This window comes from Lycorma delicatula, chromosome 7 (assembly GCF_047948215.1).
Source record: "Lycorma delicatula isolate Av1 chromosome 7, ASM4794821v1, whole genome shotgun sequence".
Lineage (NCBI taxonomy): Eukaryota > Metazoa > Arthropoda > Insecta > Hemiptera > Fulgoridae > Lycorma > Lycorma delicatula.
In genome coordinates, this window is record NC_134461.1 from 125,820,228 (window position 1) to 125,846,322 (window position 26,095).

The window sequence follows — 26,095 nt, forward strand, 5'->3', positions numbered from 1 at the left end:
TACCAGGATCTGACACTTTGTGCGATTTGATGATGCGGGTTTCATAATAGTTGGCCTCCATCTTAAAAATAAGAGTAATAGCAGGTTACCCTTCGTTCGTACAGGTAAAAATGTATTTTGCCCGGTTCTTAGCGTTATCCGACAAACACCACTAGCAGGTGACTAGTTCGTTTCTCAACTTTTTTTTACTTTTTTTTATTTTTTTTGTTAAATAACGGGAGGCAAGTGCAGCCAGTCGCGTCGCACAGTAACAGCGGTAGCTGCTTGTATTGGTTGAACCGCCACGCCCCGTAAACTGACGCACCCTTTAAAAATTCAAAAACGTACGAAAATGCTTTTTAGATATTTATGTTAGAGTATTTGAAAGACCCAATCTAGTGAATATTTCTTTTTAGAAAGTCGGAGATGGGGAAAATTTGTAATCATTGTTCAAAATCTTTTTATCTTTCTTCACCCCCTTCAAGGTCGAAATTCAAAAATCAAGTAATTGATTTTTAGATATTCCGTGAATATTACATACACCAAAAATCATGCTGATATCTACATTTGTTATCGAGAAATTAGAAAAAAAACTAATAAATTTCATTGTTACTTAGTTTTAATCTTTTAAACAAGAAATTTCAAAAATTCTTTTCTAGTTTGCATTTACATTGGAGAACATTTATACAAATTTTCATCTGTTTATCTTCAGTAGTTTTTGGTGGACGTTGATTATGAAATCATTCACGACATGTTCTTTTATGTGTATATATAACGATATCTTTTTTTAAAGTAGGTCAACTTATTAACGATTTCCTTTTGATGACGATTTACATACATAAATTTAGGTCATATAAGCGATTAATTCAAAGACTATCGATGAATTAATTTTTTTTTTTTCATTAGATCATAACGTAGTGCTATAATATTTTTAAATCTTTATAATATTTCATTCATACAAATAATCGTTTTATTTTTATATGATTTCTATTCAAATTTTATAAAAAAACTGATGCAATATATACCGAAAGCTATAATATAATTTGATTCGCATATAGTAACGAATTATATATCTTACATTTTAACTTCTTTTCCTTATTATTAATGTGTATTTTTATCATCAATACTAAATATTCTCAGGTATAATGATTTTGTTTGTGATGAATAAACAATAATGAAAGGTTTTTTATTATTTTTTCTAATACAAAAAAACATTTAGATCTGTACACAGTATTTTGAAATCACATAAGCCATTAAATATATCATTTGAATTATTTAAAAAGTAGATTAAAATTAATTATTATTTTCTTGATATTTTTTATGTCGTAATTCAGGTGGGGTTTCAGTTATCTGAAATTCAGTTTCATATTTTTATCGTTAAGTCATTTAGTCTCATTATTGTTAATTGTTAACATATATATATATATATATATATATAATAGATCTGTTTAAAAACTATAAAAAAAAAATAAATAAATATTTCTTATTTATTGTAATATTTATTACAATATATATTATAACAGAATTATCTTACACAGGCCTGCCTAGTGGTTAGAAAGAAAAGAAAATTAAAATAAATTATTATTACATTCTATCTATTGTCTTTAGTGTTATGCTTTTTTTCACTTTTATACCTTACCTTACCTTTCACGAGTAAGAACAGAATTAATTTATAATTGGTGGCCGAATGAGAGCGAGTCTACCTTACATTCGAAAGGTTCAGGATTTGAATACATTTTAGGCTTTATATTTTTTACACGCTAAAAAATTCATTTTTCAGTTTGATGTTTAATTAAAAAAACTACGTTTATTTTTGTATAGGTAAAGAATTTATTAACTAAATATGCCTCTATATATGCTGTCATAAGGTTTATTTATATATTTTTTTACAAATTCATTCTACAAGTTTACAATTTGATTTCTTCTTCTGAGTTCTCCTTTCTTTCAATAAAAGTGAAGGTGGGAGATGAAATGAAAGGAAAACAGGGATTGGAACGGGAGTGAGGCAGGGATATTACATGTCACCAACGCCGTTTAGTGTGTATCTGGAAGAGATAATTAAAGCTGTCTGAACGTTAAAAGAGGAATAAAGATCGGGGGAAGAAGAATAGAATGTATACGTTTTTCTGATGAAATGGCGGCACTGGTGGATAGTCCAAGTAAATTAAATGAAATGCTTCATGACTTAAATGAAGCTTGCGAAAGTCAGGGTACGAGAATAGACAAAACGTATGGTATTATGCGAAAAAAAGGAGAGGCTTGAGATTAAGATAGGAAATGAAGTTTTAAAACAGGTGAAGAAATTTCAGTACTCGGGAGCTTTATAACCGATGACCTCACTTGCCCGGTAGAGATTAAAACAAGAATTTCAAGAAGTAAGCAGGCATTTAATGAGAAGGGAAGACTGCTGTGTGGAAAGTTAAATTTAGCGTTAAGGAATAGATTAATGAAATCTATTATTTGAAGTGTGATACTCCGTGGAACTGAAACGTGGACGAGGAAAAGGCAGACAGAAAATGAACTCAGGCTTTTGAGATGCGGATGTGGCGCAGAATGATAAATGTCAGATGGCAAGACCGTGTAACACATGAAGAAGTATTAAGGAAAATAGGAGAGAACAGGAAAATTCTAAATGCGATTGATTTACAGGAAAAGGAACCGGCTAGGATATCGTATGAGAAAAAGTGTTTATTAGTGGATGGGATAGAAGGCTTAGTGAATGGAAGGAAAGGCAGAGAACGGAAAAAATTTCAAATGGATGGGAATATGGAAAAGAAAAAATATGCGGAAAGAAAGAGGTTAGCAATGGATAAAACAATGTGGAGGGCAGCAGCCGTGACAGGACCTGCCGTAATGACAGAACACTATGAATGAATGAATTTTATGTTTATAATCATTTCTATTGTTTTCATTTTCAATTTTAATATTTCTCTTTACCATGTCTTCCATAACACTTTTCTAAACCAGTTAGTTTTCTAATTTTCAAAATATTCTACAAGCTTCATCGCTAATCTGTTTTTATTCATTATTATAATAACATGACCGTAGAACACTAATCTTTTCTTCTTGAATTTTGTTGAAAAGCTTTCATTCTTCTTGTATAGATTTTATTGATTCTTAATTTACTCTAATCGGCCGTAGAATCTTCTTCTCTTTCTTTTGACTCATTCCATCTTCAACTTATTTCTTTGTGATAAACATTCTATAACATTTAATGCTTTTGGTTTAATCATAATTTCATAACTGCTTACGTCAACGCTGATGGATAATGCTTTCTTATTATTTTAGCAGATTTAATATTAATTGTTATGTCATAATATTTTAGCACATCTGATAAGGTGATTCTGTCTTTTTTTTTTTTTTTTTTTAGAAATCCATATTTTCATATTCATCTTCTTTTAATAGTGTAAAACCTTGTTTTTCTTTTACATTATACTATTTCCCCAACCCACACAAACACACACGCGCGTGAGTGTTTGTGTGTGTGTGTGTGTGTGTGTGTGTGTGTGTGTTTTCTAATAAAGTATAGGGAATCCTTAAATCATTTTCCAACAACAAAGAAAAATGTATTTTTGTAAATACTCATGCCTCAGCATGATTATATGCAACTACTACTTGGTGTATATTATAAGCAGCTGAGAAAAATATTAAATAGTCGCAATTTTGATAACGTTGTCGTAGCCTGAGGTTTTTACGTTGAAAGTTGTTTTCAGTAGTCTTTAAAATGATCTGTCGTAACCCTTTCCATATAGAATTTTTGTACTTTGTGTGGCGGTCTCATACCAAAAAATTGATCGTTTCAAGGTAGAAGCATCTCATCAAAATCAAATCTGATCATTTTTCTATGTTTAACTACCGAACTGAAAAGGTATTTTAAGGGTTCCCAAACATTATTTATACAGTTTACAAAGTGTCTCACAAAGAAAGGTAAAGAATTTCAGGACATTTTATACTAGTGAAAATAAAGAAAAACGTTCATACAAATAAGGGTCGGAAAAGTTTTTTTTGCGAGCTATAGCTTACGAAAAATTTCATGCTTATTTCTCATCTTACGGTAAAATGGAACCATCTGAAATTTTAACCTCTTAAATTACTAAGTAGATTTCACGGTTTCATGTGGTTTTTGATTTGAAAAATTTAATAAAACAGATACCAGGACTGTATCTCTTGTATTTTTTGAGAGAGTTATTGTAATACACAAAAAATTGGTGTCACAAAATACAATGTTTTTAGATTTGGTGTAAAATATTTTCGTTAAATTTCCATTAAATACGAGTAGATAAAATCTTGTAAATAAATTTTTATAGAATTTAATACTAAAAAAATGTATATAAGTAACAGAAATTTGACTGTAATTAAAAACAAACGTGACAGAAAATTATTGTGTATTATTTTTAATTAAAACAAGAATCATTTCAGTTATAGTATAGAACTTTAATTATAGCAGCAAAATCAATTGTTAAAAATAGATACTTAATAGATTTTATCAGAATGAAATCACAATCAATTTCGTTTCAATATTTTATTTGTTTATTTTGAATTTAATGAAATTATTGTACGTCAGACCTAAAATTTGTGTACACATCCCAATGTTTTGTGTTTTACAAGAATTTTCTTAAAAATTGCTAAAGATCAGAATACTGAACCTCATTCATTTATTATTTCTGCTTTATATAAAAACACCTTTTTTACCTTTCTTTCCTTTATTGTCACATTTAGCATTTTCCTGTTCTCTCCGATTCTCCTTAATATTTCTTCATTTGTTACACGGTCTCGCCGTTTTATATTTAGCACTCTGCATGCCATACCCTCATCGCAAAAGATTAAATTCATTTTCTGCCTGCCTTTCTCATCGTCCATGTTTACAGATCCATAAAGCATCACACTCAAAATAAAACATTTTTTCTTTAACGCTAAGTATAACTTCCCACACAGCAGTTTTCCCTTCTTATTAAATGCCTGATTATTTCTTTATATTTTTGTTTTAATCTCTGTTGTGCAAATCAGATCATCAGTTATAAAGCTCCGTAAGTACTGAAATTTCTTCACCTGCTCTAAAACTTCATATCCTATCTTAATCTCAATCCTCTCCTCTTTTCCACCTAATACCGTACATTTTGCTTTTTGTTGATCCTCGTACCCTGACTTTTGCAAGCTTCATTTAAGTTATCGAGCATTTCATTTAGTTTACTTGGGCTCTCCGCCAGTACCGCCATATCAGCAGAAAAACGAATACTTCTTCCCCCCCCCCCATCCTTAAACCTTTTTTCCTATTCAGACAACATTTAATTATTTCTTCTGGATATAATTTTGGGTCCTGCTTTATTTAATTTTTCAAATGAAAACCATACGAAAACAATTAAATTTACCCTTTGATAAAAGTTCCAAGAATTTCAGCATGTCCTCATTTTACCATTGGAGCAGAAATTAGGGCGAAATTTTTCTCAAGATATTACTAGAAAACAAAGTTATTTCCGGACACATGTTCTTTATAAACCTTTTCCTTTATTCGCTTTTAGAACATGTTCTATCCATTTCTTTGTGACACTTTATTCACAAATTATATAATATATTATATATAATCTTTAAAGATTATTAACCAGTTATATATTTTATAAGATAGCTTTATTGTAAATTACACAACAAAAATAATTTTCTGGATTATATCGTAATGTTATAAAAAAAAACTGCATCTATAGTTGAAAACAAAAGTTCATTAAAATATCAAAATGGAAGAAAAATACTGTAATTATAAAATGGTGAGATGAAATCAATCAGATTTCTTTCAATAAAGATTTTATTTTTAAAAAATCGTTCAGAAAATTGTTAAAAAATTATACCACGATTCTATTTTATTTCATTTTTATAATACGGCAAATAAAATGATTGATCGGAAAACGTGATACAGTTTAAAGCTGATATCTGTTTATCTGTTACTGAAAGTTGTAACGATAATTTAACATAATTATGTTCATTTTAAAAAGATTTATATTAGAGAAGCGTGCTTTAACAGTTAGATAGAGAGAGAGGGGGAGAGTCTAGTTTAGTTACAACTACAATAACATCGATGCTGAGTGTACTATAATCCATAAAACGCTTTCCCTTGAAACAACGGTTCGTATAATTGTTGTTAATAGTCTCACATTACTCAGGCGCCTCACATTTTGTCAAACAATAATAATTATTATTATACGTTCTATATCTTCGCTACTTTCGTTTTTTTTTTCTTTTTGAGTCTAATTTGAAATAAATTCTTTACTTGAATTTAAACTAAGAATTCTTTATATTCCATTGTTTTTATGTATTAAAATTTCAATTATATTTAATTATTATTATCATTTTTATCGTTATTCATTTCTTCTTTCGTTCTTTATTTTTTTTTTTCTTTTATGATGGAGCGGGAAATCAACAGCTATGGCCATTAGCTCGGTGGCAATAGGGTAGCGTATGAAAAGATGCCGTGTATGACCGGGAGTCGAACACTAGACCTAACCATGAAATTCCAAGACGCTACCTATTCAGCCACCGAGGTCGGCAAAATAAAGTTGTTTTACTACTAAATATTGTTAAATTCTTTAAATTAATTCCATTAATCGTAGGTACGTATAGTTTTGTATTAAAACTGCTTAAAGTTAAATTATAGTTTAATATATATATATACAAATAATAATTAATTATTTTTAAATTTTTATAAGATTAAAAATTTTTAATTTATTAATAATGTTCTTTACGGAAAAAAATCTTACTATCCTGGCTATTATAGCATGTAAAAAAGTAAAATCAATAAACCTCCCATACATTTTGGTGTATTGTTCTCATTTAGAAATCTTCTCGATAAAAAATAAAAAAAATTAAATATGTTTTATATTTCTCGATATTTAGAAGATTAAAAGACGTTTAGTTAAAGTTCCTACGATTCTTTGGATAAGGGCCTAAAACGTATGTAAGTTAAGTATTTTGATACCACCAACCATTGGCTCAGGGGTGGAAAAAATGGGATTTCAAAAACAAAAAATCATATCTCCCTTAATAGGCACAGTATCGAATCGGTTTAAGGTGGTCGTTAGTCCTCTAAACATTACCTCAAACTTTTATCTGTAACAATTTTTAATAAATCTAAACCATTGCCAATCATTACGGCAACAGATGTCCAAAATGTTGCTGGAATTGTAAGAATGTGTGGCTTGTCGTATGGTAAACATGTGAATTTTTTTTCACATGTAACCATTGTCGTATTGAGTAAATTTGAAGTTTTTCTTAACATTAAGGCGGAAATTTTTTTATCTCCTCCTTAGCACCGGTGAAATCTTTTTTTCATATTTTTTTTTTTTTAATTTAATTATTTTGATTTATTAACCTCTGATTGTAAAAAAGTTTTACAATAAATAATAGTACAATAAAACAATAAAAAATTTATGAAAAAAAATCAGAACTTATTAGTGAAATAAAATTTTATGTACTTTTCCTTTTTAAAAAAAAAGAGGAAATGAAGTCGGATTCAAACTGATGTGCCTAAGAGCCAAGTATTTTTATTAATTAAAATTCTATTTGGCTATAACTCTGGAACCGGTGAAAATAAGTACCTCTTATGATAATATCGTTGAAAAGCTCTCAACGAGGGCTTATTACTGCAGTTAAGTCCAAAATAAAAATGTTTTGGATTTTGGGCTTTTTTGAACACTTTTGGTCCAGTCGATTGCAATCAAAAGGGGAGGTGCACAATTAGATGTTACAACAATCCTAAAACCAAATTTCAAACATTCTACGCCTAATCGTTTTTGATTTATGCGAGATATATACGCACATACGTACGTACAGACGTCACGCAGAAAGTAGTCAAAATGGATTCAGGGATGGTCAAACGGAAATTTCCGTTGAAATCTGAAAACCGAAATTTTTCGTGATCGTAATACCTCCTATACTTCATACAAAGATGTAAAAATCGAGATTTATAAATAACAGTTAATTATTTTAATTGGTCTCAAATTATTTTTATTGATAACTGGTTCCTGGTTATTGAACTCGCTGCTCTAACAATTCCATTTAGCAAATCTTGAAGAGTAGCATGCTTAACTGGTAAATTCACCAGGTTGGTTTAGTAGTTAAATCGTCATCGCAAATCAGCCGATTTCAAAGTCGAAAGTTCCAAGGTTCAAATCCTAGCAAAGGCAAGAATAACTATTTTACAGATTTGAATACTAGACAGTGGATACTGCGTTCTTTGGTGGTTGGGATTCAATTAACCACACATCTCAGGAATGATCAACCTGAGACTGTAAAGACTACACTTCATTTACATTCATACATATCACCCTTATTCATCCTCTGAAGTAATACCTTATGGTAGTTCCGGAGGCTAAACAGAAAAAAAAAGAAAATAATCCCGAAGTAAAAGGTTACATATATATATTTCTTGTTGTTTATATTCTAATGCCGACATATTATAAAATAGAATTATAAACGAGTGTTCCGGTTTAAAGTAATAAAAATTATTATTACATATGCTATTTAAAAATTAAAAAGGTAAAAAATTTCATTTAATAAAACGTAACAATATTAAAAATGCCTATCTCATAAAAACAAAATTTATTAAAAAAATACGAATAATACACGTGTAATGAGACGCTTATAATACGAATAAATTATAAAATGAAAAACTAGTTTAAATTTAATTTTATATTACATTAATAATACAATTGGAATAGGATAGGACAGCTTAAATTTTAATATCAACGCATCAATTTGTATTTCAATGACTTGAAAATAATGATCTGATACTTAATAATTAAAGATCCGAAGTTTAATATTCACGAGGTCGTGGTTTCAAAAAACTTTTATTCAAAATCACTAAAAGATCTTAATAATTAAAAATAAATCATTGTTTTTATTTTTACGTAAAATATCGACTTTTCAAGCCGAATGAATTATCCAGTTTTAAGGAGTTGTAAATGGGTAAAACCCCCAAATTACAAAATAATTTATATATATATATAATAGTTTATAATAGTTTAGTATATTTTTGGACAATATTATATTTTAAGTAGATTTCATAAGAAGATACCTATTATAATGGGTGCCATGATTTGACATCCGGAAAATTTTGACATATCTTCGCGTTTCACATCCCCCAGACCTCAAAACTACCGTCAAGTCAAAAGTTTATATATGTATATTTCAATTTCTTTTGGACACGATAATTGCCGTAATTTTGCTCCAATTACTTTCAAATTTTTCCTTAAAAATAACTCGTCCGAAGATCTGGGTCGAGTTCATTAACGGCCAAAATAGTTCCATGGGAATTGAAATGGGGGGAGGGGACTTATTCGAAAAACAAAACATTGCTATAACTTTCTTTTAAGTAAAATATCGAATTAATTTAAAGTCCCTACTATTGGATAAGGGCCTAAAACTTATGTAAGTAAAGTTTTTTGTTATCACCAACCATTGGCCCAGGGGGTGGAAAAACGGGTTTCCAAGACAAAAAATCATACCACAAAATCACGGGCACAGTATCGAATCGGTTTAAAGTGGTTGTTATTCCTGTAAACATTACCTAAAACCTTTGTCTGAAACAATTTTTTATCTGACCAACCCTTACGGCCAGTGATGACCAAAGGTTTGCTGGAATTGTAAGAAGATGGGGCTTGTCGTGAGCTAAATATGGAACCATTGTCGTATTGAGTAAATTTGAAGTTTTTCTTAATTGGTAAAATCTTTTTTATCCCCTACTTAGTACCGGTGAAATCTACCTCCAGCTTCCGGCGTGCTGAAAGGGATTTTTTATAAACTATTTTTCTTTAAATAAAAATTGAAGCGAATATTAATGCAGCATTTATTTCAAAATATATATTTTTTTTAATAGCATTTCATCTCTTTCTAGATAATGATTACTTAAAATTATTAAATACATTTTTTATTCACCTTAAAAAAAGAATACGCTTTGTCTCTTTACCGACTTTTCGGAGAAAAGGAAAGGTATTACTTTCGGTCGTATGGTACGAGTGGGGGTTGGAAATGAATTTTCTTTACGTTTTAAAGCATGAAGAGTACGAAAATACCATTTGCTTAGATTAGAGTTTATATATTTATAGGTCTAAGTATAAAATTTTGTGGCTTAAAAAACTATTTCATTGAAATTAAAAACTATCAATTTCATTGAAATTTAGATATTCTCTAGTAGTGTTTCTGAAGTGCATGTGAAAATTTCATGAAGATTGGTTGTTCTTGAATTACGCTTAATTTAAGGTCGATAAAGATTTGAGCGGGGCAATTTAGAAACGTGGTAAGTAATGATGCTGCATGTTGAACGTTCCTTTTCTGCGTTATCTTTCGTTAGCAATATTAAACCAAATTGAAAAAAATATATATTAAATTCAAATTAAATAAACTAAAAGTCGGTGTTCTTTCCCAGACCTGCGCAAGAATTTTTTAAACTTTAAACTATTCGTTTCTGATTAAAATAGATATTCTTTGAAAAAGAAAAATGTCTAAAATCATTGTTATAAAAACGTCTAAATTGAACGAGGATGATTGGAAAAGATTAGTTACTATTATTAAATCATATTTTAGAACTGTTTTCTGGATTTATTCTGACGTGAAGCCGAGTCAAAATTAATCAAAAAATTAATACGTTAAAAATTATCAAAATAAAGTATTTTTCTTTCGTTTTTTTCATTTGGGTTTTTTATTTGAAAGAAGAATTTCTCCAAAAATTAATTTACTTATGGTAATAGAGAATTAATTTGCGGGTAAAATGTCACTGACCTCGTTTTTTAGTCATCATTATTAAATACTAGTTCTTTGTTAAACTTCGAATAACAAGCGGAAAATATATATCTTAGTTTTTGTACGTTTTTTTCTTTTTTTGTTTCCTAGACAGTTTTTCCTGACAAGGTTTTTTTTCTTATACTGTCAACATATAAACAGATGTTTATATGTTGACAGTATGTATGAGTTCAGCGCGCGAGTTAAATCTTCCGCGATCTACCATTTACGATGCTTTGAAGAAAAGATTAAAATTGTGTTCTTATAAATTACAGATATTGTAGCACATTACAACACAAGATCGCACTGCTTGAAAAGAATCTGCTGTGAAAATAATTGAACGAATTGAAAATACAATAATGATGATTGTTACCTTGAAAAGGTTACCTTCTCAGACGGGGCTACATTTCACTTGTCTGTAAAAGTGAACACTCAGAATGTTTGAATATGGAGATCAGAGAACCCATATGTTACATTTGACCGTATTAGAGATAGCCAAAAAATTATTACTTGGTACGGACTGCTACATGATCTTATGATTAGACCTTTTTTCTTTGTGGAAACAGCAGTTAAAGCGATTAAAAATCATCTGGACTTGTTAGAAGGATTTTTTTACCTTCAGCTTGAAGAGATACAACCCGAAATCATATTCCAACAAGATGCAGCGTCACCACATTGGGGTTAATTAGTGCGTGAATCCCTCAACACATTGCCAAATCGCTGAATTGGACCGATCGATAGTTAGCCACTTCGATCACCGTATGTAACTGCATATGATTTTTTTCCTATGGGGCTTCATCAAAGATAAAGTATACAAAAATCGTGTAGGAATACTTATGACCTTAACGAGAGGGTTTTTAACGCATTCAAACTCATAGATGAGGACATGTTACAACGAACACGGGATGAAATTGATTACCGGTTGGATATTTTTTGAATTATTAATGGTTCACACATTAAATGTCTTTGATTACAGGTAAAAAAAGATTTTCAGTTTTATTGCTTCTAAATATATACAGCTCGTTTTTGTATCTTAATAAATAAATAAATTTACTCAATATCAAAGTTGTTCAGATAATTCTCGTATACCCGATATTTCTCTATCGAGAATTTTTGTAATTGATTTTTCAAGGAAAAATAACAATTATCTTATTAAATGCAGCTAAAAATAAAATGTGAAAAATTCACTAACATAACTAAAAACGTTCTGTACTATATATATTTTTTCCTCCTTTTTTTCCCGCCCCCTGAATTCGCGGCTAAACATAAACTCCTTTCCAAAGGGTACCGTAACCTCGATCTACCTCGTCGTGAGCAAAGTTCTCGCCAGATAGCCGGGACTCGGTCTTTTAGGCGCCATGTCTCTAATGAGTGGACCCCAAAGATCCCCCACCGGGACTTGGTCTTTATGCCTTGCCTGTAATGGGGAACCCCCGAAAGGATCCCCCACCGGGACTAGATCTTACTTTTCCCCCAACAGTACTGCAAGAGAGTTCCCACCCGATCATCGTAAGTGGGAGACTGAGGCCTCCCAAACTCTCCCGGATGGGGCTGTTTCTCAGAGATACCATGATATTCCTACGAAGAAGCAGTTCCAGATGCAGATGGAGCCATCTTATATCCCCGATCTTGAGGAGCATGACCACGTTACTTGCAGGTTAAACACCTACAGTCCTGCTGGCAGTCCTTGCGTAAATGGCCAGCCTTACCAGATATAAAACAGTGGCCTCTTCTGTCTGCGCCAGAACAGACGTTAGCCCTGTGGCCGGGATTCCAACATCTGAAGTAAAGGTAGTCGGATGTACGCCACACCACTCGGTAGGCCACCCAGCCAATCCGAACTCGCCCATCAGACAGTAGTTTTTCCTCCAGGATTGGCGGCACATCAAGTGTAACCACCTGAGTGGACTTGTAAGCCGTTCGCATTGACAGGACGTCAGTAGTGACCGACTCATCTATCGTCTTCCGAAGCTCCCGAAGAAACTCGTCCAGCGGCCACTTCCTTAACCAGAACATTTCACTATATTGGTTTGCTTGGGAGTTCTTCCGCCACCACCGAATTCGGTCGCCCTCAAGCATAATACCGAATGTTTGTGCCACAAACGGCAATTGAGTCTCTAAAAGTTTAGAGACCAGTATCCTAAATAGCTCCTAGAGCTTACCTAACAGCGTGTCCCAACGGCTCACTTGACATATATTTGCTAAAATGGGTAGGCGCATCCCGTCAACTACTAAAAATATGAATGACATCCATAAATTCAAATTTATTTCGTCTAGACAGCAATTCGCTGAATGCCAGCAAGTACCTGTCCACTATATTAAAGCGCTTAATTGGCACCAATTAAGCGCCAATATATCTCTAGTTCAGCTTCCCACAGCATTGTGGTGGGAGTCTTTTTCCTTAGGTAAATTACTGATGTCGGTTGAACAAAGCAACCGCATCAAGGAACTTCCACATGGTTTGACAATGCGGCTGTCGCCACACCGACTCGCCGCTTGTGAGTGGCCAATTTTCCCCTTGACCTCTAAGTTCCAGAGTGACCCGAACTCTGGTCTCCCCAAGAGCAGAACAGTCAAATATCAGCTGTTCATTTGACTGGATCTCATCGCAGACGCACAGCTCATCAGCTGCTAGGCGGGACCGAAACAGATATTGGTTTAAATTAACATGGTTGGTGAGCACCTGGACACCCGTTGCTCTTAAAAACAAGCTCGCATACCATCCCCCCCAGATCCTGAATAAATTTATACAAGGATCTTCCCTTAGTCGTGGTGTGCCATTCCAGCTGCGATGCATCCATCACGAGGCTCTGCAGCCTGGTGATGGATGGGAGTGACGGAAAATCTATTTCGTAGTCCATAGTGAGCGAATCAAACGAGTTATAAATCCTCTTCTGGCGTCGAACCGAAGCCTCTCCTTCTTACAAGAAGTAAGTCTTCTTCGACTTACTTTTTGAAAGCAAGTGAACGGTACGCCGACTCTCCGCTAAAACGATCTCTCAATACTCTCACCAGCACTGTTGTCAGACAAAACCTTCTGCACAGTGACTCAAATCCTCCCTGTCTGCAGAATCTCCGGCCCGTAACAGGAGAAAATACCTCCTCATCGATCGGGACGTCGCCCTCAAGTCCGCCTGGATCTGCCATATCAATAAATTATGATCCAAATATATATCAAGTAATATATACACGTTATAAAAAAAATAATTTAAATAAAATTATTCGTATAAAATTCGACTTAATACACCATGTAAGACAAAGAGGTAAACAGAGAACTAAATTGTATTTAATTAAATCAATACTGCGTAACCAAGCAAACAGTGCTTGGTTACGGTAGGTAAATACCAGTAATAACAAAACGAACGGAAAGAAAAGAAAACTAAATAACAACAGAAAACCCTAGTAAAAACTTCAAAATACGGAGCGCGAGAAAAACACGTGCGAACGCATTCACAGCTGATCTCTCTCATCACTATGTTTTATATTGCTACTTGATAACTACACTATATTTTATCATTTTCGACCTTATTGTATATTAGAACATTCCTTTCTACTTTGTTATTAAAAATAGTCGTATGCCTTTCCAATCATCTTTTTTTAATTTCATACTTTCTATCCCGTATTTATGGAGTTCCCGTAAATAGTTATCAAGGCTTACTGCGTTCCATATTTTTTATATTTTATTTATTTTTTTATTCTACATATAATGCGAGTTCTCTTAGGAAATTTATAATGATATATATATTCTTTGTATTGTTATATCTAATTAATTTATATATATATATATATATATATTATTAAATCAGCACTATATTCTGTATTCTGCTTATATTTCATGCTTTCTATTCTTTTAAAATAATATAAACAATGATAAATAATATAAAATGATAGTTATGGATTATATAAAAATATATTTAATATTAAAGTAGAGTAATAGTACATCACAGATGGATAATTTATGAAGAACTGCGTTTTTAGAACGATGTCTTTCAACTAATGCGATCATAATATCATGCAAATTACAAAGAGAGAGTTTTATGATATTCGGTGTTTATTGAAATAAATTGCAAAACAGGAAAACGCTAAAAAATCCTTTGAAAAAAAAATTACGTAAAATCTATATTCATTTTGATCGTTAAACAGTTATTATATGAGTTTATAATGAAGAAAAAAAAAGTGTTATATAAAACAACAATAAATATTAAATAAATAGTAAAGATAATTAATAAATAATTAATGGCCGATTTGCGTGGCGGGGTGGTAGCGTCTTGTTCATTCATCCGGTTCGAACCCCGGTCAGGCGTGGTATTTTTTATACGCTACAAATTTACATCTTCATATTCCCACGTACAAGCTTCTTTGTAAGCGTCAGAGGTAAATTAATTCATTGGTAAAAAAAAATATCATCATCTTTCCCATAAAAAAGGATGGTGCGTGGGTTGTTTTTTTTTTGTGCTCACATTTTTATTTTAGCTGCTATTGGCGCAGAGCAGTCCAATGGTGGTGCGCCGAAATGCTGCGCACAGCGCAGGAACGATTCATTTGTTCAAACGATTTAGACTTTTTTATGCGAACGATTTATCTAAAATTACATTTGTGTTTTGGGGATAAAAGGGAAAACATTGGGGTTAGAGCTGTGATAAAAAATCACAACCCAAGGAACAGCTAAAATTTTCCTGTATTTTAAAGAAGCTTTTCGTTGTAAACGTTTTTGTGTTTGTTACTACATTAATTTCATGAATGTTGTTTGGTTAAAATCAGCGCAACATTTAACAAAATCACGTAATGAAACATAAAGTATATATAATATTTTTGAGGCGGAATTGTATAAAACATTATTTCTTAATTGTTGGGCAATAATTATTTATATTTTTTAAAGATTATAGAAATACTCGTTTTATTGTTTTTTTGTAAGAATCTTCTTTTTTAAAGTTTGGCCGAATGAAGACTACTTGAAACAACATTTTGCATTCATTTTTTTTTCTTTTGGCCTGGTCTTTTAATAATTCTTCATCGTTTCCTTTGTTTTTCCCATCTCTCTTTGATCAGACGTCGTTGGTTTCTTTTTTCTACTCCTCTCTAAACCCCTGGAATACTTGTATCAGTTTTCTAGTAGGTATATCTTGTACTGTTTTTCAGATATTTTCATTTCTTTTAAGCTTTTTTTAAATAAACCTAAAAGAAATTAATAACAGACCTCAACAAACCAGAGCCTATTGATTTCTGTTCTTTTTCTGGTAAATTTGGTTGAAGATTTGTTTTTTAACGTTATTATCATTCATTTTCATAAGTAGGCCGAAGAATTTTGCTCTTATTTTTCTGTGAGAATCTGACATTTTGGCAGTTTCATTGTATTTGGTAAAACCTTTTATTAAATTTGAATTTGTATTCATTTTCACTTATTTTTATTAGTCCTAGGATTTTTCTTTATTTTTTCCATGCATTTATTTCACCTGGTTTTCAAACTGAAGATGCAGTTTTCTTGTTCTAGTTTGATCGGCTTTCTTATCTAAACCATTGATCTGGGTTATTTATCCCAGATATTTAAATTTATTGACTGTAGATTTTGCCATATTTCATATTAAAGGACTTGGTGAGAATCTTTGATATCGGTGATTAATTCTGTGTTTTTTTAAGAAAATGTTTAGCCCTACTTTCTCTGCGATTTATTTTAGGTGATTTAAGGCAAAGCCTAAGCAGTAAATTTCAATTCCTTTCAATTTCGGATCCAGTTTTATTTGGTTTTGCGTTCTAATTTCTTTCATCTTCATTTCCCATTCTCTTATTACTCTTTCTAGGACATATTAAAAATAAATAGTGATAAATAATCCCTGTCTTAATAGTGTTTTAATTTTTTCTGATTTCTCCCATGAATTTTATTTTGGATGTTATGTTGTAAGAATCTGTTTGGTTAGTTATGTTAAATGTTTTGAGATCCCAACCGATCTCTTCCTGTATGTTAAATAAATAAGTTCTATCGATTGATTCGTAATCCTTTTTGAAATCTACAAAGATGGTACATAGTTTTTATGCCTTGTTATTCTATCCCTTATTATTGTTTTAAGGTTTCAGATTTTCCGGCCTCCGTGGCGAGTGGTAGCGCCTCGGCCTTTTATCCCGAAGGTCCCGGGTTCGAATTCCGGTCAGGCATGGCATTTTCATTCACTACAACGATGTTTTAAAAAAGCTTTCCTTTTCTGTATCTCTCTTGGTATTCTCCTACTTCTTTTTGTACAATATATTATTATTATTACATTCTTTGTATTTTGAAGTGCTTTTGAGAGGATTTTGTAACAAAAGTAAGAGGGAAATCCCACTATAACTATTTATATCTTTTGATCGCCTTTGTTTTTGTATTGGATATATTACTGAATTTTCCAATCTTGTGAATTTTTTCATTTTTCATATTTCTTCTGGAATGTTCTTCTGGTTTTTCTTTTGGTTGTTTTCTTGATCCTTTTTATAGTCCTGGTACGATCAAGTGCTTTTTGTTCTTTAATTTCAGAATGATTTCGTCTATTCTTATTTTATTAAGTGGCAATCTGAAATTTCTGTTTCATTAGGTTATTTGTGTATTAATTTTTTCGCATAGAAAATGTTTTAGAAAGTTACCGCCATATTTATTTCTCTTCTTTTTAAAAGAAAAAGTTAATTTCTGGTAGATTAAACAGACTTTTTATTGCTTTGGTATGTTTTTGACAGATTTTTTCAGACGGTTCATAATCCAAAGCAAAGACTTTTTTGTTTTATTTTTTTAAATTGATGCAAATGTATATACTTTTCTCTATTAAAACATTATATATTAAATTAAAACTAGAGTAAAGGAAATCTGTGTTAATTAATTGAAAAGACCAGAAAAATCGATCATGGCTTGCGACATTTGAAAACTGATAATAAAAAAAACGTATTATAAACAATTATTTTTTTTAATTTCCATACACAGAAATTTAATAATAGGATAGATTCATTCATTAACAGCGATAAAGAAAATGCATATTTTAATAATAATTTCATATAATATTTGTTTCAGAAAATTTCTGCAATTCATTATATCGTATTCGTCTTATCAAAATAATGAAAAGATTTCTTACAAATATAGGTTTGGAAATGCGAGTAACGGCTACCAAAAGATTTCACCCGATTTCTGATATATATCAGCTGATTTCATAGTCGAGAGTTCTAAGGTTCAAATCCCAGTAAAGGTAGTTGCTTTTATTGGGATTTGAATACTAGATCGTGGATACGGATATTTTTTTATGGTTGGGTTTCAATTAACCACACATCTCAAGAACGGTCGACCTATGACTGTACAAGAGTACACTTCATTTACAATCATACATATCATCCTCTGAAGTAATACCTTACGGTGGTTCCGGAGACTAAACAGAAAAAGAAAGAGACGATTTCTGATATAACGATCAAATAATGCTATATTAAAACTCTACAGATATAAATTATTGAGAAAAATCTGTAATTTTATATGCAATGTTACACCAAAAATTAGAGGGAAAAAAAAGGTTGCTTCTGAGAAAAATTTTGAAAAACTCAATATATTGGAGTCAAAAAGCAACGCGTTTTTGGATTCAGCGTAAGTTTCCTTTGATAAATTGCCTCTAACTAAATAGAATTTTAAGCAAAATTTGTGTAGAATTAAATCCTAAAAAAATCTAAGTAATTAAACCAAAAAAAGAATTGAATAGAAATGTTTTAAATCCATTTTTGTTGAAAAGTTTATAGAGCAACAAAAAAAAATATCTATTTCAAAATAAGGAATTAGAAAGTAGGTCAACTTCTCCCAAAATAATTTTATATTAAAACGATATTACTATTCAAATTACCGTTTAATTAACTTAAGGTAATAATATTACATTAGATGCTCAAGATTTTCACCTCCTGGCGATGCATATTTCAACGCGACGATTCATGGACACGACAATTCTTGGGCGGCAAATACGATTCCGTGATTCATTTTCATTGTTGGATCTTTGAGCGTACATTATACCCTTTGTGTTCCCGTTCGAAGAAATTTAAAGGGTTGAAATCTGGGACTAGTTACGCTCTCGATCCTTTACGGTTGATTTACCCGTCAAAACTTCTCACTGAGTTGCACAGTATCGACGATCAAAATGAGTTGGCCCGCCGTCTACCTGGTAATATATGTGTCTAGATGTTCTCAGAGGGAGATCCATCTTCTAAAAGCCGAGGAAGCTCATTTTAATATCTCTCGATAATCCATAATTAAGGACACGAGAATCTATCAAGACATTTTCTATTACAGAAAATTGTTGTAACCCCTCTCAAAACAAAAACTAAGTCGAAAAATTTGGCGAAAAATAAATTTTTTTATTATGGAATATAGTTCTCTATGGAGAACTAAATTCCAAGAAAGTCTTTATAATTAAAGTTGAGAGATACCGAATAGCACTCTCATTGCAAAGTTAATAAAATAAAGAAATTCTTAAAATCTTGTATATAAAATTATATTTTCATTATTTTGAAGACAGGAATAAGCGTACAATGTACGGCGGATGCATCATAAAAAAGTTTTTTTCCTCAAAGTCTGCAGATGATATTTTTTTATACTTGAAATGGTCATCTATTTCTAATTAAATTATTTTTTAAATGTTTTTTTTTTTTTTTAGAATTTTCCTGTTTTTTATACCGATAGATATCAGATAATTCCTGTTTAGCCTCCGGGTATTACCGTTCCGGTATTAATTCAGAGGATGAATGAGGATGATATGTATGAATGTAAATGAAGTAGTATAGTTTTGTATAGTCTCACTTCGACCATCCTGAGATGTAATTATTTTTTATTCAATTTTACTTAGAAATGATATTTTTAGAGAATTTTTTATACTGATGAAAACGTTCAAATTAAATAAATTTTTTTTTTTTTTTATATGTTAATTCATTTCCTATGTTTTAATTAAAAACTCATCAACTGGAACCGGTTTTATAAAATGTAATTTTTAAACGCTTAAAAGCAAAATATACGTCTACACATCTTAATAAAAGCTGAACATTACATATTTGACACCGAACAACCACGGGTAAAACCAGTCGCATTCAACTTAATTTAAATTTTGACAAGTAACCTGAATAAATTATTTACTGTATTAGAATAACCGGTTACTTTTTTCCATTATTTTAACCTATAAGTATGCGAGCATCTTAATATTTTAATCCACGAATCCAGTGTTAAGTAATCTAATCTACTTTTATTATACAACTAATTGATAGGGCGAAGAAAATTATTATTATATATACAGAGCGTCCGGGAGTTTTGACCAAACTTAGGAGACCGATTCAGAATTAAAATAAATAAAAACGTTCACGTGCAATTTTTTACTGTTTTTACTTCCTTCACTAACAGGTACAAAATTGTCAGACTGTCTTTTTTCCTGTTTAGCCTCCGGAAATTACCGTTCCGGTATTAATTCAGAGGATGAATGAGGATGATATGTACGAGTGTAAATGAAGTGTAGTCTTGTACAGTCTCAGTTCGACCATTCCTGAGACGTGCGGGTAATTGAAACCCAACCATCAAAGAGTAGGACTCGGTGGACAGCCTTGCTGGTGAGGTCCAACATGCTGCGGTGTGTTGGCACTGATGAGCCACCAAGGACTCTATGGGTAACAGTCAGATAACAGCACACTGAATACCGAAAAGACCCGGCACCACGTCACGACACACTAGGTATGGCGTGGTGTCCAAAAGAGCAATACTCTCAAAAAGAGCTAACCGGTAGGCCGACCTGCCATGCCGGTATATAGCCGGTAGGTGGGGAGGCCTATTTGAGTTTAAAGACACTCCCCTGGGTGGCGTAATACCAACAAGTCGGTCCGGCCCAGGGGAGCTGAGAGAAAAAAAAATGCACCAAAGAACATCAGTATCCACGATCTAGTATTAAAGCCCGTATAAAAGTAACTGCCTTTACTAGGACTGAAACTCTGGAATTCTCGACTTCCAAATCAACTGATTTGGGAAGGCGCGTTCACCACTAGACCAAACCGGTGGGTATAAATTGTCAGACTGCATAATTTTTGCTATGCAATTTAACAATATCAATTGCTTATCAACCGATTTGAAAAAAAAACATGTCATGTTAAAAAATATAATTTAATTCACAACACAAAGCTTAATATTTTATCTAATAAAATATAATTCGATAAAACTAGTTTTTACTGAATTATTAATGATTAAAACATTTTAATGGTCATCATTTTGGGATTTTCATCCTCTACAAAGTAGAGGATGTTGTTGCTTGTACATTAAATTTCATTAAAATATTTCAATCCATTTTACAGATATAAATTATTATTGAATTATCACAAAATGGTGGAGAGATGAGAATGAAGCGAGAAACGGCATTGTATGTATGAATATTTTTGTTTACTTTGATATCCTGATTAAGTCCAAGTATGGTCTCCTGGGACACCCTGAAGAATTATATATATATATTCAAATTTTATCTGTTTATTTATTGTAATTTCATTGCAGCATTGATTAGTACTTCGTTAAACATGGCGGTTTTAAATTTATTCATTGGTAAATAACATGTTAAAATTTACATGTTTTACTGAAATATAATTCGTATTTATCTTTCTTAATATGGTCAACATAGTTATATCTTTGTTTATTTTATTTCTAAATAAATATATATTTTATTCTGATAGGTGGTTTTATTCTAATACGTGACGTATAGATCAGAATAAAAAAAAATAAAACTGTCCAACATTTACCTGGCGTGATCAAAATCGTGGTTAAACCTAAAAAAAACCGCTTCACAAAATAAAAAATTTAGTAAAAAAATTTAAAATGGAAGTGTATAAACACAACAATACTAGTAATTTTAACTGTAAATTTATGAAATAATAATAAACAAATTGTGTAAAAATGTTAAAAATAAATAATTCATTAATGAAAATGGTTTGATTATATTTATTTACATATTTAATAAATATAGAAAATTTAGGTTTTATTTCATTATTTTTAATAATTCTAATTTTAAACCTACACAGAAAAACGTACACAGAAAAACTATTACTATAATACGTATTATTTATTTAAAACAAGAATTCTTAATTTTATTTTAAATAAATTGGTGGTAAAATATTTTATGAGACGATTTAATAATTCTGTTTTATATATATATATATATATACACACACACACTAGCAGACCCGGCAATGCTTCGCTATTGCTAGATTTGAGTATGTTATATATATATATATATATATATATATATGTATATATACATAATGTATATATTTTACATTTGATAAAACATTACCAAAATGAACATTTTGTAGCTTCACAAATTTTAACCTTTCTTTTTTACCCTTTAACCTTTTCCTTTTTCCCTTTTCCTTTATCCCCATTTTCCCTTTTCTCATTTTCATTTTTACCATATTTTCTTTCCCTTTCTCCATTTCCCATGTACATTTTCCCCAATCTCCCCTTTCCACTCACACATTTCCCTTTTCACTTTCCCTTACTCCCTTTTTCCCCGCGCGTAAATCGATCCAGTAGTTTTTTAGTCCATAGCGGACACACATATCGGAAGCACTGAAATGGAATCGTAAATATTTAGTATAGCGTGTGTGTTACGTCCAACAGATAGCGCTGTTTTTTTTTTTTAAAAAAGCATGTTTTTACCTGTCACAGGTGTGAAAACTTAGGTATATAAATAGTAGGTATATAAAAATACGCGCGTATTCAAATGCAACGTTGTGTCAAAATTTCAAAGCAATCTGTGAAGAACTTTCGAAGATTTAACATTTTGAACAAATGAACATTTAGATTTTTATTTATATAATTAAATTTTGGAATGTTCCTACGTCAATACTAATCAAATTTCTCCCTTTCTAGGAGACACTAAAATTGTTAAATAGAAAGGTTATTAAAACATTATAAATAAAGGATTTTGAAAAATAATTTTTACGTAAAAACATGGGACTACGACAACCTATTTAAAATGGCGGCCATTTAATACTTTTAACAGCCAGTTTCAAAAAATGCTACTTAGCAATTAGCAAAGCGACTTGAAAATTATAATCTTTCGATCAAATGAAATCGTTTCTGAAATACTGAAATTAATTATTAAAGAACACATTTATTTATTGGTATAAAATTAATCTAATTATTAATTACGTATTTTATTCCTGTATACTCACTTGACATCCGGTTTCTGGATCAGCAGACAATCTGGGAGACGTCGGAGTACATTTAAAACTTGTGTATGGAATATTAATAAGATGCGGTGAATTCTGTTGTGCAGGATCTGACGGTCGTTTTTGTATTGAACTCGGTTTTAAAGTCGGTAATTGATTAATAGCTGTCGCCAATTTTACGCTTGCTTGTGCTTGATTTTGTGAATTTGAAACTCCTTTTGGTGAGTGATTAATATTTGGCACGGCTGCTCTTAATATACGTCCATGAAACATCGGACCAAAATTTGGCCAAATCTAAATGAATAAACAAACAAATAAAAATAAAAAATCAGATATACCCAAATAAAATTCATTTTATAACTGAAATTTACTTATTAATATGATAAGGAAACAAATCGGTGCTGCCACCCCGAAAAATAAATTATCTACGAAATTTAGATTAAGAGCTGCAATATGATTTTAATATATAAACATGCGCGCGCGAACACACACACACACATACACAATCATTAATCGGTCATCAGTTCTTAACTGTTGATCAAGCCGTGACAGGGTAAGGGATTACATCAGTCACAATAAAGGTGTGCATCAGTAACTCTGTTATTACATTATGATTTTAATGTTATTTAACTAATTTAGGACGGATATTATGTACTTTTAGGACCGCAGTAATGTGTTGTAAGTTGCTTGTATCTCTTACCATTTACTAATAAACCAGATGACGCGTACCTCGTTAAAAATTTTATGATTGACCGTAAATAATTGTTCTCATACTGAATTTAATACAAAGAAAAAGACAAAGTACTGAGTAAAGACACAGAGAAAGATAAAGTACCGAATAAAGACAAAATTATAATTAAATAAAGAAAGGTGTTCACCAGTTTATTGTATTATTGAGATATGTATATAACTATACAACTTATACGATTAGATCACATCAGTGATGGGTTTTTGCTACTCAACGTATAACGAAAAAGAAATTCTCTTTAACAGTTGTCTGAAAGGATTAACGGAAATCGCGAAAAAAACCTTGGTCAGAGTAGCATTACAAAGTAAAAATCATAAATAAAAAATAGAAGCGATTGTAATCCATATTAATACTTTTTTAAATTTTGGTTTATTAAATAATATTTATACAACTATGCCAAGATAATAAATAAACTAGGTTAGTCAAATACAAACCGGAATTTTGTTTTTGACATTTATTAATACAAAATATATTTATTGCTTTTCTACGTAGTATCCCTAAATTCTACATATTTTTCCCAACTGAGGGGAGCTTTCCATTCCTTCTTTATAAAACGTTTGAGGACCTGAACGAGAGAATTGCGCACGATCTTCATTATTTCTTTGTCGTTCTGAAATCGATGTCCTCCCAGTATCTCATGCAATTACCAAAAAAAATAAATAAATAAATAAATCACATGGGATAAATCTGGAATGAATGGGGATATTCTAGTTTCCCAATAAATTTCTTCTATTTATCCCAAGTGATAATAGTTGTGTGAAGCCTGGCGTTGTGAAAGAGAACCACATCAACGGTCGGCTGACTGCCCCTTTTGTTCATGTAGGTGGCTTTCACTTTGTGCAAGAGTTGGTAGTAATATACAGCCGTAGCAGTCGGTAATAATATTCATAATACGACGTTCGAGGAGAAAATTTACTAAAAATAATCCTTTCCAGTCTCAGAAGACTGTTATCAGGACTTTTCCGGCTGACAGACTAGTTTTCCCCTTTACAGCCACTCCTACGCCATTCCTTACTCGCCGATTTTGAGTCAGGTGTGTAACGATGACCGGACTGCATGTGACTTGATTAGGTTCAAAAAATTATTTCCTTTTTTCGAAATCGATTCAGGAATCTGGAAAATTTCCTGTCGGGCCTGTTTCTGATTTTGATTCGAAAGTCTTAGATTCCCCTTCGCTCAAACTTGCGGAACCCAAGGTGTTTTGTGACAATGGAATAAACACATCCATGACTGATACTCACTTCCGAAACGATTCATCAACCGTAAGGTGACTATCATCTTCAGTGAGGTCACAGATCGATCGAATGTGTATCATTCGTCCTTGCTGGTCCAATTGTAGACTTGAGTCTACAACGACTCAAGTCGTTGGGGATACGACGTTGTCGTATCCCCAAAATGCGCAAGCAATCTAGTAAAGGTTTTAGAAGGTTTGACGCCCTCATTCGTGAGAAACTTCACGATAATACGTTGCCCAACCGATGGTACCTCTTGCTCTAACATGATGCTTCTGCCCAAAGAGATGCAATTGCCGATGCGATTGAACTGTCAATTCAGTCCAAACATATCCAACGCTAATATCATATCATGAGTGCGCTGGGAGCCGTGAAGACAAAAGTCCAATTTATATTTGACTAACCTTATATAAAATAATATAAGAACTTTAAAACTTTTAATCGTTTAATATTTGATTACGTATTTCAGCTCTTTTAAGTAGTTCGAAAAAATGTCAAGTTTTTCTGATTATTTGGTATTATTTAATAACTCTTGCAGAGAAATAATTTTTCTATAAAAAGAAATTTTTTACTTTAATTTTTAATAAATTGTTCAGAATATAATGATATTCTGAACGATTGATGTATTTTATTTATATTTAAAAGAATAAAAGAACATTAGATAATTATTAAAAATTAAAACTGAACAAGACCGAGTAAAGCTAGTTAACGCTAAAAATAATATGGTGTATAGTTTAATACAGATGATTATTGTTATTCTTTAGAAACAAACTACTATTTTCCAGCATACGTTGCACAATCGTAAATATAAATACTTAGATGTCAGAATTTTTTAAATTTATTAAAAATCAGTTTAAGTAAATCATATTTACTGGCTCAAAAAAAAATATCTGACGTCCTATTTTTGTACCTTACAAATTGTTTTTACTTTTTCAAATACCTGCTAAGACCCAAGCTAATTGTCGGTAAGGGCATGGATCCCATGCCCTTACCGAGATATAGGGGCATCTCGACGATGGTAGAAGTGAAAGTAATTGTCAAGCGGGACTCTGCGATGAAGCTGAGTGGGAGTAGGAGGTCTGTCCGCCTCTCCCTGGTAAACCAGACCGAAGTCCACAAATGAAACAAAGTCAAGGGTATGAACTGAATGTTGAGTTCACTAAGGGAACTAGGACTAAATTTCGTTGTTGCGAAT

At 31.5% G+C, this 26,095-nt stretch overlaps 1 protein-coding gene and 1 long non-coding RNA gene across 2 annotated transcripts in view; one reads left to right on the top strand and one right to left on the bottom strand.

Moving 5' to 3' along the window:
• The window catches only part of LOC142327613 (uncharacterized), a 287,424-nt gene that overhangs the window by 244,104 nt on the left and 17,225 nt on the right, over positions 1-26,095 (top strand). The window lies entirely within an intron of this gene.
• LOC142327612 (uncharacterized) overlaps positions 1-26,095 on the bottom strand; it is a 167,785-nt gene that overhangs the window by 23,993 nt on the left and 117,697 nt on the right. The window contains exon 3 of the mRNA XM_075370813.1: positions 22,924-23,214. Within this exon, the coding sequence (XP_075226928.1) occupies positions 22,924-23,214 (291 nt within the window). The remainder of the gene's footprint in view (positions 1-22,923; positions 23,215-26,095) is intronic.